The 14,309-nt window shown below is 48.5% G+C and overlaps 1 protein-coding gene across 10 annotated transcripts in view; it reads left to right on the top strand.

Moving 5' to 3' along the window:
* PTPRM (protein tyrosine phosphatase receptor type M) overlaps positions 1–9,096 on the top strand; it is a 798,103-nt gene extending 789,007 nt beyond the window's left edge. For all 10 annotated transcript variants that reach the window (XM_043558322.1, XM_043558320.1, XM_043558321.1 and 7 more), the window contains one exon: positions 8,348–9,096. In XM_043558322.1, coding sequence (XP_043414257.1) covers positions 8,348–8,401 — 54 coding nt within the window. In that variant the 3' untranslated portion in view covers positions 8,402–9,096. The remainder of the gene's footprint in view (positions 1–8,347) is intronic.
* Positions 9,097–14,309: the final 5,213 nt, after the last annotated feature.

Below are 14,309 nucleotides of genomic sequence, written 5' to 3'. Positions count from 1 at the left end.
TCTTCATGGAGAAGAATCCTACTACACGAAATGCCAGATTTTCAAATTATATATTTTATAAATAGCTTCATCACCTAACATTGGTCAAAGCTGTGAATTTCAGTTTGGCACCCAGAATGTTGCAGTTAATTTTGGTGGCCATATCTGAGAAGAGGATTAAGGAGCTGAGAAACAAAGGACTATGTGCAGCTATTTTCTTAGAGTATTTCAGGAAATCTCTTTCTTGTGTGCAGCTATTGAAATGCCAACCACCGAGACTGGAGAACAGTAGACTAACGTCAAGGAAGAAGCTTTTAGATTAGTCATTTGTACCTCTGTCAGTGGAAGGAGGAGCTGAACGAAACAGTAGGACTGATCCCAGAGTTGGAGAATGGCCTGGGGTGTGGAGAGGGAGGAAGGGATGGCTGGTGCCGCCATGCCTGGGAAGCCCGCGTTTCCCGGCCCACAGTACTGCAGCAGTGGGCTTCAACTTTAAAATATAATAAAGGCACCGAAGAGCTAGTCGAGATTCAGGGTAAAGTTGAAGAAGTAGGGGCACCTGGGTGGCCCAGTCGGTTAAGCGTCCGACTTTGGCTCAGGTCATGATCCCGCAGTTTGTAGGTTCGAGCCCCGCGTTGGGTTCTGTGCTGACAGCTCGGAGCCTGGAGCCTGCTTCAGATTCTGGGTCTCCCTCTCTCACTGCTCCTCCCCTGCTCACACTCTGTCTCACTCTATATCAAAAAACGAACACTAAAAACTAGATAGATAGATCGGTGGCGTTGAGGAAGTAGCCATGGTTCCTGGTCATCACAGCAGTGCCCCAGGCTGGGTAATGATAGAGACTGATGCTGACTGACTCCTAGGACACATCTGACTCCCACAGGTCACTCTGCAGAGGCGTCTGCTTCCTGCAGGTACGTGTGTCCTGCTTGATGGGCTGTTCCGCGTCCAAGAAGCACTTGCTGCCTGAGGAATTTGGTAGAGGGGCGCCTGTTTGGCCAAGTGCAGACTCCCAAACCATCAGCAGTTAGCACCTTGGCTTCTGTGGAGAAAGGACTGCGTCCCGCAAACTGCTGCCCTCTCCTCTCCTCCCTACTGGAGACCCATGAACACCCAAATTCGAATCTCAGCTCTGCTACTAATTCAAGTCAAGGGACCTCAGACAAATTAACTTGGCAATTTAGGTCCCCTCGGGCAGGTCACTTAACTTCCCTGAGCCCAAGTTATGGAAACCAGGGATAAGGTTGGCTTATGGAGGTGATCCTGTGAGCCAACATGTATGAAAGTGTTTTTGGAAAACTGCAAAAACCGCAAAGGTGAGAGAGTGGTTCTCAAGAGTGCAGGTGTCCACAGGGCATCCCGCAGCCAGCAGGCATGTATTAGCGTTGGGAGAGGAGGGGAGGGGGCAGTGAGCAGCTGGCATTCACATGGTGCTTAATATGTGTCAGACCCCATGCTCAGTGCCTTATACGGAGGCACAGATTTCATGTGGATGGGCTGACAGACTGGCTGGCCTGTCCCCTGTGCAGGCTTCACTAGAAACAGCCCCTCCCAGAGGCAGAGAACTATCTCACTCCCTGGCACCACCCATGGGAATTTTAAAGAGTTGTACCACCATGGAATTCTCAATCTTCTGGGCTGGGGGCCACTGAGATAGGGCAGTTGGGCAGTCAGAGGAGGCCTGAGTTTGGGATGGATAAGAAGGTTGGCAGAAAATGGAAGCCAACGCCTAAATTAAAATAGTGCGACCTCATTGGCACTTAACCGCCCAGACTGAGGGACAGACTTGTAGCTTCTAGACTTTTGTTGGAACTTGGGCAAAGATGACCTTGATGAAAAAAATATATATCATTTCCCTCTCACTACAGCCTGAATTAAGCAGGTCATTAGTAATAGACCCTTCCAGGCCTTTCCGCTAATGGTCCTGGCTGCAGCTTTCATCACTCACGAATTTTTATGTGCAGAAACAATGTGGCTTTTTCCAAATCAGTGGTGCAGACTAAACGATGGAGGTGATTCTCTGTGAACTGAATGGACATCTAGGTGGTTGGACCAGCAGGGAGCCCTCTCTTCTATAATAATTTAGGCGTCTCTGTGATGATGTGTTACTCTAATAGAGAAAATAGGATCTTCAGATGCCCAAACTTCTGAGGGTCAGTCACAGTTTGAGGATAAGGTCAGTGGCTGAGAAATATAAGGAGAGTTTTCAATTTCCTGGAAGAATGTCTGATAAATTTGTCACAGTGACTGTTAGCAAAATAATAGATACTATCTGGTGACCGGAGAAAAAAATGTCACCGTGCTCTTTTCAGTAGGCTTGAAGTTTCCTGAATTAAAGGACTCCTGTCACTTGCTTGTTTTTGCTTATAAGTACAATTTCTATTAGTTTGTTACTCATATGTGTATGTTGGCTAATTAATTCAGGTCAGAGAGATTAAACCCAATATAATTTCATTGGGCATAAAAGACCATCTGAGACCTGAGTTTCTCCTAAACACAAAATGTTATACCAGCAGCTGAAAATCCCAAGAGTACTGAGTCTTCCTGGCTGCCTTTTCTTAGAATGATGAAGTGGGTTCCAAAACTCCTGGGGTGCACTTCTGTCCTGGCTGGGGAGGCAGAGGGGATAGGGTTGCGGAGGGCCCTGGTCTGGGCCCCACTGGATGTGCTCAGTTGGTGAGGTGGGGGGATGGGGGAAAGGGCTTCCTCCTACCTTCTACTTGCCTGGTTAGATTCAGATGGAATCCCCAACCCCTGAGCTCCTTTGAAATTTCAGGAAAATTCAGGCTGCTTCAACAAACATCTCCTCTCTCACCTGTGTCCTCACTCAGCTTTGGAAGTTTCCAGGGCTCTGTTTTAACAGAGAAACAGCCTTTAGGGAACAGATCTTTCCTAAAGAAACATATTCTCCCCTAGGAGGTGGTGGGAACTTTGGCCAATGTGATAAGATCTGACATACATATGCATTGTAGAATGGTTACCAAGATCAAGGTAATTAACACATCCATCGCTCCACTAAGGTAACATACTTGACTTGTGTGTGTCTTTAGTGAGAATCCTTAACATTATTCTCAGCAACTTCCAAATATACAATACCGTATCATTAAGTATAGTCATGGTGCTACACACTAGATTCTCAGAACTTATAACTGAAAATTTGTACCCCTGGCCAACATCACCTCATTCCCCCACCCCCAGCTCCTGGCAGTCACCGTTCTATTCTGTTTCTATGAATTGACTTTTTTTTTTTAATTTTTATTTTTTAATTGACATCTAAGTTAGCATATAGTGCAACAATGATTTCAGGAGTAGATTACTTAATGCCCCTTACCCATTTAGCCCATTCCCCCCTCCCCTAACCCCCTCCAGTAACCCTCTGTTTGTTCTCCATATTTAAGAGTCTCTTATGATTTTGTTCCCCTCCCTGTTTTTTACATTATTTTTGCTTCCTTTCCCTTATGTTCATCTGTTTTGATTCTTAAAACCCTCATATGAGTGAAATTTGACTTTCTTTAATGAGAGCTTTAAAGAATTCTGAGCCCTGGGCCCACCCCAGAGACCATGATTCAGTTGATCTGGGGTCTGGCTGTGGCAGCAGGATGTTAAAAGCGTCCCAGGTAATTTTAATGTGTAGTAAGGTTAAGAAACTTAGTGCCCAGTCTAGGATGGCTCTCGGCCAGGACTGCACATTGGAATCGCCTGAGGTGCTGTCACAAATGCCAAGGCCCAGGCCATGCCCCAGACCAATTATGGCAGATGGAGCCCAAGGCGAGTGAGCTCCATGGGCTGCAGGGGAGACCAGGGCTCAGCAGGGTGAACAGGCCATCCCTTTCCTCATGCCGGCTGCTGGGCAGCTCCAAACCTACCTCCAGCCCTCCGGCCCTCCTGCTCAGACCCAGTCCTCTGCCAGCATCTCCCAACATCTGTAATTTAGAGCTGGCTACCAGACTCAGCCCCACCTGCCCCTTCTGTGTGCTAAAATAATATTCGGTATAAGGCACTCCCTGCAAGATGGCATGCGGTTAGGGCCTACAGCTCTCCCTCTCATGCAGAGGACACAATGAGTCTAATAACTTCTGCATATACACTGCCTCCAGAGGTCTACCTGTGAACTGTGAAACATACAGGCTATTTGAAGGGGTGGGGGGAGGATGTGTGGGGAGTGGGGGAGAGGGGTATGTGTATAGGTATATGTGTGTGTGTGAGTGGGGGGGGGGTATCGCAGGTACAGGTGTGTGGGTGGCTATGTATCTGTGGGTGTATGTATATGTGAGTGCGTGTGCATGTATAGGGGTGTGTGTGCATGTAGGGGGTGTAGGCGTGGATGTATGCACATGTGTAGAGGTGTGTGGGGTGTGTGCATGTGCATATGCATGTGTAGGGTGGATGTGTGTGTATGTGTAAGGGAGTGTATGTATGGGTGGGTAGATATATTTATGTATATGTGGGTGGGTGTGCATGTGTGGAGGTGTGGGTGTGCATGTGTAGAGGTGAATGTGGGGGGTGTGGAGGTGTGGATCTGTATGCATGTGTAGGGGTGTGAGGGGGTAGATATTTGTGCATATGTAAGAGGATGGTGGTATATACATGTGGGTATATGTATATGTGGGGGGGGCGTGGGTGTGTGTGTAGGTGTAGGTGTATATGCACGTATAGGGGTGTGGGGGTGAGTATATGTCAGTATATGTGTCTGTGTGTGTGACTGGGGGTGTCAGTGTCAGAGTGGAGGATGTAGGCCCCAGATGGGGAGTCAGAGAGGCACAAGGCCCGTCTCTGGAGACACTGGGAGGCATTCCACTTTCCCTGGCCCAGCCACACAGCCCCTGGAGAAGCAGCCACTCTGCCTGAGTCCTCCCATGACAAGTCTTCCTGCAGTCTCAAGGAAGTAATCTCCGTGTCCCCACCCCTGCCCTAGACTCTGACCTCCTTGAGTCAGGGGCTGGCTGCCCCCTCAGTACCAGCAGAACTCCTGGAGGGGCCCAGGACAGAGCTGAGTGACAGCACGTTTCTTCCCTGCACCTGGACGCTCCCCACTCCTGAGTTCCCCTCGCTGCTCTTAGAACCTGGGGAGGCCATGGCTACCCACTGATAAGTCTCAACAGCAAACCAGGCACAAACCACCATGCGTGGGAAGAACATTCTTTGAGGGAAGAACGTTCTCCCTACATTTTTAAAGGCATAAATGAGAGGAATGACCCATTCTGCCTGTTGTCAGACACACCCGTCTCCTCAAGGGGTCTCCTTGGCTGGGAACCTCCCGGAAACATTGAAGCAGACGGCTCCACCCATGACTGTTGGCACCCTGGGGACCAACTGACCCTCCAAGCGGGAACATGGGTAAAAGGGTTTTTCCAGACCGTAGGACCTATTAGCACGGGACCAAGATGAAACGGTGAAATTTGTTTTAGGTTCAAAAAGCAAGTGTATCAGAGGGGGAAGGGTTACCCCAGGTGAGCCTGCATGCAGACTGCTCTCTGAATCTTCTCAGGCAGGCAGCGTGGGGTACTGGAGGTTCCCGGAGGGACCACAGGGCCCCTAGTTCCTCAGACACAACACAGGGCAGCATGCCCTGACGCGGCTACAGCTCGAGCCCTTCAGGGAGCCCCCCCTCCCCCCACCAAAGCCACTTGGCAGGCCTCATGGTCTCATAACGCCCTCAGTGAATGAGCAGAGTGGGGACATGGGGGGCTTTTAAAACATAACCTCACTCTTAGGTGCTCCTTTAGATTTCACTTTCTCCCTCTGCATGAGAACAGGACGGTAGGTCTGCAACAAAAGTGGGGTCAAGGGCTTTGGAAGGGAATAGCTGGCCGCCCAGGTTACGGTCCTGCACGAGGATAACCCCTGCTCCTGTCACTTCCTCATGCCCAAAGCCAGTTAATGTCACTCAAATCAGGAGAACTTGGGACCAAGGCAGAAATGTTCTTTTTTTTCCCCCCTGAGGCACAGGGGTAGCTCGTGCGGCTTAATTATACCGTTCAGAAGCAAGTGAGCTGAGAGAAGAAACGGCAGAAGACAGGCCTGTACCTGGCGATCAAGGGTAATCAGTTTCCAACACAGGCGGATTTCAGGCATTTCCTGAGGTGTTTGGGGGAGGGCATGCAACAATTTATGGTCTTTCTTCTCAGCCCCCCTTATTTTTCTGATTCAGAAACCAGTCATCACAGAATCTCTTGGGATTGACAGTGTGCTTAGGAGGGACAAGATAGATGATAGCAAATTCATTTTGAAAATTATAGTCATGCCTAGGACAGGGCTTCCAACAAAGCAGCCCCTTAGTGATGAAGCCCAAAACCCGAAAGGTAAGGCCGGGAGCTACCTTACCCTCTAAATGCATGTTTGTATGTTAAAAGGATGGTTTCTAGTGGGCACTAAAATTGCACAACCAGGTTTATGCAAAACCATGTTTATGCAATAAGTAATTGGATCTCTCAGATTTCCATGAAAAACATGGTCTCTGAAGGAGACAGGAGAACAGGACTGAGCACTCACGTCGGCTCAGTGATCTGACCACCTGGCCTTTTAGAGTTTTGAAACGCGAATGATTTCTTTCAACTCTTTTGAAAATAAAAGTGTCAGATCCTGGAATATGAATCAGCTTTGGTGCAGCCATATTTCCAGCTCTCTTGGGCATCTACCTAGGAGTGGAACTGCCGGGTCAGAGGGGAACTCTTCTGTTGAACCTTTTGATGACCTACCGGACGGTTTTCCAAAGGGGCTGCACCACCTCACATTCCCACCAGCATGCCAGTGTCTCCATCCTAACCGACGCTTGTTCTTGTCCGTCTCTTTTAATCGTAGCCATCCGGGTGGGTGTTACTGCAATTGACGTATTAAGCTTGGGGCACCATCAGTATATTGACATGGTCTGTTTGCTTCCTGTTTTCCCCTTCAGACTGTAAACTCCTGAAGGACGGAAGCTGCATCTTAAAATCCCTAGTCTCTAGCCTTCGGGGTGCACTGTGCTGCTAAAGCCCATATTGTGTCGTCATTTACACATACAGCCAACATTTGACACCCCCAGCTGTGTGTCAGGTTCTGTGCTAAGGACTCGTGTGTTACACACAAGGGGACAAAGTATGGCTCTGGTCTTCAGATAGGTTGGACGAGTGGGGCCTTTAGAGAACAAAATGCAGGTGAAAACAAAGCTTCCATGACTAATTAATTAGACATATATCCAAAAAATGGAGACTTAGTTTGAATTAATTTGGCAAACCCAAAAATAAGAGATCCATTTCTTTGGTTGTGGCCATTGTGTCAGGCAGTGAGACAGTGGTGTGCCCTCTTACAACTTGTGAAAGTGAATCTCCTTACTGAGGTGGGAAGAGAGCCTTCTAGTTGCTGAGCCTCTCTGTCCCAGACACTGCACTGCTGCGGGATGGCAGGTGGAAGCATGCTCAACCCCTGTGTCCCTCTGCTTGGCTCAGAGGCCACACCCGGGTGAGCGTCCATCATACAACCACAGGTGCAGAATGCCGCGTCCTCCGCCTGAGACCCTCCCTGGGCCAGGACCTCACGCGGGCCTTCCTCAGGCCAAGGTCCATGATGTGAGAAAGCTGTGCTCCAGAAAAAGGACTTCACTGCCTGATTAACAACCACTATGTGGTTCCCAGAGAGTATCAAACTCTTGCCTCCTGGGTCTTTCCTTATCCTGTTCTTCTACCTGGTATGCCTGTTTTAACCCCCCATTGGGAATTAGCAGTTTGTTACCTGCTACCTCTTGGAAGATCTCCCCTGGGAAGTTCTGCTCCCTCCTCCACTGCACCCATGTTGGGGTACCATTCACAGGCCCTGCTCAGCTCCATGCCATGTGTTGTCCTTGGGTACCAGTCTCAACCTCTTCATTGGACCATAGACTTCTCAAACTCAGGGACCAGGTCAAGGTGCTTGGGACTTAAGAGGTGCTTGATAAATTCTCTATGGAAGACATCCTGCTGACTGAAAGTTGAAGGTATAGTTGGGCCAGGAGTGAAGACACATTTATTTGTTGAGACCCCTGGTATGAGCAAATCACAAAGATGTTTCTTCCCCCAGACCTCATTTGTTTTTCCTTCTACCTCTTGATTTTCCCATACTTTGTAAACATTTATATGGGAACAAACCTATATGTGTGTTCCAGTTGCCTAGAACTTTCCAGGAATTCTAGTGAACGCAGATGTCAAAATACCTTGGCATCAGGGCTTGTGCAGAACATCTCCAGACAATGGATATGTTTGCAGCTCACAGCCGTGACTTTCTGATTCATGTCTGATTCAAATCCTTCCCAGTTTGCTTTCTTTCCATTAAAACCCTAATCTGGCATAATTGCTTTAATGGACCCAGCATTTGGGAATCGTGGAGCTGACATCTTCTCACTTCTGCTTTCCAGGATCAGTACAAGTTCTGCTACGAGGTGGCCCTGGAATACTTGAATTCTGGCTGATGGCATAAACAGTTCTGCAAACCAACCCTTTCATCCCACAAAGCCAAGACGTTCCATGGTATTTGTGTAGATGAGATGAAGACTTCTCACTATGCTTATTTTGCTTTGCATAATTGGCTCTTTTTAAGAGCCCAAGAAAGCGTTTATAAAACTGCTTTGCACTGCCCAATTCCCAGCAATGCTGCTGCCTGACAGAAACACACACACACAGCAGAGTCGTCAAATACTGTCTTAGGCATCGGCTTGTTAGAGCAGCGTAGACATCTGGTAAATCGAAGAGCACAATTATATTCTTATGAAGGAAATTTGTACCTTTGGGGTATTATTTTGTGGCCCGTGAACCCTTTGTTATTGTTACAGCTGAGTGTACATTTTTGTTTTGTGGAGAATGCTACCTGGCATTATGATAATATATTATTTTAGTTAATATTTGTATTTTAACATGTTGCATAATATAAGCTTATGTACCTTTCCAAGACTAACAGATAAACGTATAATGAACAAAGATATGTTGTATGAGTTGTTGTTTCTATCAGATTTGTATTGTTTCCAAGGGAAAAGCTTGGGAGGAAGTCAATTCAAAAATGCAAAGCTCGACGATCAGATTCATGGATCCAAAGCTTTTCCCTTTGTTTATATTGTAAATATTTTTGATTTCATCAAATTATTTATTCATTAAAAGAAATTTTTGTGAAGCACAGTGAGTGACAATCATTTTTATGAAGCGCAGGAATGGATTGACTGTATGATGTGACCTTGTGTGAATTCTTTCTCAATAAATAAAGACCCGTGACCAGTCTTGCTGTATTCCTGGTGTCCCAGCGCCCCAGTGGTGGGGGCAGCTCCCGTCACCCCAGACCCCTGGCACAGAGATGGGGTCTGCTGGCCTGGAGCAGGTAGAGTTGGGATTTTTGAGAGAGAAATTCTGGCAATGAGATATCCTAGCCCATCCTGGGGTCCTCCCTGGGGCTTAGGAAACACAAGCCACAGGGCAGCCCGACCCCTAACCTGCTGGGCATATTGTTGAAGAGTGTGCTGGGTGGATGCTAGGGCTGTGACTTGATGACCAGGGCAACCTCTTCCTTTTTCTGTTTCACCTTAGCAGGGGCAACTTCTGCCCTCTCCAGGCCTCATTTAAACCTGAAACTTGCTGAGAGAACACTTTTTGAAGGCTGAAGGGATCAGAGCGCAGTTAAGCAGGATACAAAGCTCAACAAGACAGTTCCCGCCAGAGGGAAAGATCACACAGGACAGCCTGCTCCTCGCTCCTCGAGGGCGCTGCCTGACCTCTGAAGGAGGAGGCTATGCTGTGCACTTACAATAGGAGTTCCAACCGAGTTGCAGGCCATGTTAAATGATTTCCAACAGATGATGAGGATGAACTTTTACCAAACACCCAATTACACATCTGAAAACTGTGCAGGGCACCTTCCCAAGAGCAGCAGGTATTCCCCGAGAGAGTAATGGAGCCATCTTATAGCTGGAGAGACTAAGGTCGGAACAGATTAAATAATTTGTCCACGGTCACCCCAGGTGGCCAGTGCCAGGTGCCTCCAGGGCCTGGGGGAGGCAGAGGGCAGCAGCAGGAGCACAGATACCCTTGTTGCAGTGCACAGTGTAGGAAATGCCCCTCCTGCTGAGACCAGGAGATGGGAGCCATCGCCCACTCCAGAAAGTGGGGAGACTTGAGGGTGGTAATTCCTGCCCGCTCGGGGGACCATCGTGACTAAGGACAAGAGCAGAGGTTGTCCACCAAGAGGACTGAGTTTGACACCTGCACTGCTTTGCTGTGTTGCAAGTACACGATCCATACTGTCCCGACGGGAGGGATTTCCCAGCGCCCCTGAAGGGGGTGGACCCCACACATGTGCAGGAAGAGCAGGTCCGCGCGGAGCTAGGGATCCAGACCAAACGCCTCACTGCTGGGCTTCTCCCAGACCATGTGCTCTCAGCATCCCTGTGCACTTCTGTCTGATATGCTCCCAAAATGTTAAAAACTGCTCTTTGTGTACCTCTTCAACATGTCTTCTCCAGGATACAAGACTAGGGATGAATACATATGAAAAGGTGTCCCCGTTGTGTGCCAGCTGGCCTGTGACAGGAGGGGAAGCGTGGCACCCTCAGTTCTCTTCTACAAAGTCATGGCTTGGGTCTTCATCCGCTTAGGTGGGGTGAGAAGAGATGTTCAACATGGCACTGAACTGGCCTGAGATTTTTGAGTCTCACAACGCAAAACCCATTTCCTTGTCGATCCCTATATCATCAAACTTGATCTCCTATTGAAGCCAATAGTTTCCTCTAGACTTCTGAATCTCTTGGATTTTATCTTTCCCTTGGTTTCACCTCTTAGCAGAAATAGTGATAGAAGAAAAGGGACATTTTGTGGCTTTTTCTGATTTCCCATGAGACCTTGCAGCATGGCTGAGAGTCGTTTCTTTCAGTACACAGAGTTAATTCTCTGCCCCTGGCCAACAAAAGAAGCTAACCCCCCGGCCAAGCATCCCTTCTCTTTCTTCTCTCAGTATTCTGGGTCCTCCCCCACAGAGTCATCCTCAGCCTCTCAGACCCGTCAATGCTTGTGACAGCTGGGACTTCTGACATGGTCCCGTTCAGGGACTACATCTTAACAGCCTTCCATGTGCATGTTATGGTGGCTTTGCACTATGTTCACTTGGCTTCACTGTGCTGTGTTTCCCGGATTGCCATTCTCTGTGCACTCTCAGTTAGCCGAGCCTCGGGGGTCATTTTGTGCAGGAGGCAGAAGGCAGAAATGAGGCAGCAGCTGTATGGCTTTTACACTCAGAAGCAGCTGCTGCCATGTGCCAAGAAGGTGAAGCAGCAGGTAAGTGACAGTGTGGATGAGCTGCCCACCAGCACTCCCCCTGCTGTCCTTCTAGCTTTCGCTCATGGTTTGGATCCAAACTCATACCTATATTTAGGTTTTGTGAAGACATCCCAGTTCCAGGTGCCAAAATCAACATTAGTTATCTACTGCTGAACAAACACATTGCTAGAAATACCAATAGCTACTTACTATCTCATGCAGTTTCTATGGGGCAGAAATTCAGGAGTGGCTTAGCTGGATGATTCTGGCTCTAAGGTCAATCATGAAGTGACTGTCCAAATGTTGAGTCAGGGCCGCAGATACTTCCCAGATACAAGGGGAAGTATCCTTCCCTATCCTTGCCATCCCTAGTCTTGTATCCTGGAAGCAGGGGGAGTAGAGGACCCACTTCCAAGATGGCTCACTCATGCACCTGGCAAGTTGGTGCTGGTTGCTGGCAGAAGCCTCAGGAAGGGGATATACAAGGGCATAAATCCCAGGATGTGAGAATCCTTGGGGGCCATCTGAGAGGTTGGCCACCACCTGCCAGCCTGCTTCAGACCTCCCACATCCTCTGGCACCTCTACTTATGCAGGCTGGTTAGCTGCAACATAGAAAATCTTATCCCTGGAATGCCTAGCCTGCCAACCAAGCTCACTACTCTCCTATGCTGTCCTCTCCATGCAGCTATACATTTTTGTCCCACCAGCTTCTACTATTGATATAACCTCTAGTCATTTTCACTGCTCTAAGGAACCTTTATTCAAGGGTCAGTAAACACCCCCCATGGCCTGGATTAACATAAGGCTCTCTTTCCTCCACTCCCAAGGAAATGGCCCCATCTGAAACTCTCCCAAGAAGAGGTAAGTCATTCTTCCACATTTCAAATACGTGGTCAGTTTCTCTAACTGCCCTTCAAACTTGACTTGAGCCAAATGATAACCACATCCTGTGGTTTATCACTTTGAACTACCCCTCTGAAATCTTAAATAAACGTGCCAAATTCTGATCCCAACATCTTCAACTGCTAGGTTCTCTTTGCCTTATTCCTACCATCCTTGTGCTTTGAATTTTTGAAGCCCTCCAGTCCATTTTCTGAGTATGACCTGTCCCCTTCTTACCTTCTTTCCCAATACAACTTAAGCCTCATCCAGTTTTGCCAACACCCTCAATACTCTTGACTCCTTATAGTTCCATCATTTCTATCCTACAAAAGGTCGGTTTTAGAGAAACTCATCCAGGACCTTCAATCCCAGACAAGCTAAAGTAACAAAGATTACTGCACTGCCCTCCCTAAACAACTAATACTGGGGAAAATATACTTATTTTTATTGTTTTTTGGGGAACCTGGGTGGCTTAGTCAGTTAAGCGTCTGACTTCAGGTCATGATCTCATGGTTCATGGGTCTGAGCCCCGCAAAAGGCTCTATGCTGACAGCTCAGAACCCAGATCCTGCTTCAGATCCTGTGTCTCCCTTTCTCTCTGCCCCTCCCCTGCTTGCTCTCTCTCTCTCTCAAAAATAGGATGGTGGCGTAGGAGGACGCTGGGCTCACCGCGTCCTGCTGATCACTTAGATTCCACCTACACCTGCCTAAATAACCCAGAAAACCGCCAGAAGACTAGCAGAACGGAGTCTCTGGAGCCAAGCGCAGACGAGAGGCCCACAGAAGAGGGTAGGAAGGGCGGAGAGGCGGTGCGCGCTCCACGGACTGGCGGGAGGGAGCCGGGGCGGAGGGGCAGCCTGCCTGCCAAGCAGAGCCCCCGAGTCTGGTTTGCAAAAGCAGAGGGGCCTGACAGAGTTTGGTCCGACAGCAAGCGGGACTTAGCATCTGGGAGGCCGTAAGTTAACAGCTCTGCTCGGAAAGCGGGAAGGCTGGAGGACAAAGGGAGGCAGAGTTGCTGAGCCCCGGGACCACAGAGCTCAGTTTGGCGGGGAACAAAGGCACTCGCCAGTGCCATCTCCCTCGCCCATCCCCCAGCCAAAATCCCAAAGGGAACCAGTTCCTGCCAGGGAACTTGCTTGCATCACGCAAACACCCAAGCTGTGCTTCTGCGGATCCATCTCTCCGGCGGGTCTGACTCCCGCCCAGTGCCACAGGGCCCCTCCTGAAGCGGATCTCAGAAGGAAAAGCGAGCTGAGCCTGCCCCTCCCGCCCCTGTACACCTTGCCGATCCGCCCCAGCTAATTACGCCAGATCCCCAGCACCACAAGCCTGGCAGTGTGCAAGTAGCCCAGACGGGCCACACCACCCCACAGTGAATCCCGCTCCTAGGAGAGGGGAAGAGAAGGCACACACCAGTCCAACTGTGGCCCCAGCGGTGGGCTGGGGGCAGACATCAGGTCTGACTGCGGCCCTGCCCACCAACGCAAGTTATTCAAGACAGCACAGGGGAAGTGCCCCGCAGTCCCGCACCACTCCAGGGACTATCCAAAATGACCAAACGGAAGAATTCCCCTCAGAAGAATGTCCAGGAAATAACAACAGCTAACGAACTGATCAAAAATGATTTAAAGAATATAACAGAAAGTGAATTTAGAATAACTGTCATAAAATTAATCGCTGGGCTTGAAAACAGTATAAAGAACAGCAGAGAATCTGTTGCTACAGAGATCAAGGGACTAAGGAACAGCCAGGAGGAGCTAAAAAATGCTAAAAATGAACTGCAAAATAAAATGGAGACAACTACGGCTCGGATTGAAGGGGCAGAGGAGAGAATAGGTGAACTAGAAGATAAAATTATGGAAAAAGAAGAAGCTGAGAAAAAGAGAGATAAAAAAAATCCAGGAGTATGAGGGGAAAATTAGAGAACTAAGTGATGCACTAAAGAGAAATAATATACGCATAATTAGTATTCCAGAGGAGGAAGCGAGAGGGAAAGGTGCTGAAGGTGTACTTGAAGAAATCATAGCTGAAAACTTCCCGGATCTGGGGAAGGAAAAAGGCATTGAAATCCAACAGGTACAGAGAACTCCCTTCAGACGAAACTTGAATCAATCTTCTGCACGACATATCATAGTGAAACTGGCAAAATACAAGGATAAAGAGAAAATTCTGAAAGCAGCTAGAGATAAACGTGCTGTAA

This window comes from Prionailurus bengalensis, chromosome D3, assembly GCF_016509475.1.
Source record: "Prionailurus bengalensis isolate Pbe53 chromosome D3, Fcat_Pben_1.1_paternal_pri, whole genome shotgun sequence".
Taxonomy (NCBI): Eukaryota; Metazoa; Chordata; class Mammalia; order Carnivora; family Felidae; genus Prionailurus; species Prionailurus bengalensis.
This window is presented reverse-complemented; position numbering and strand designations above follow the sequence as displayed.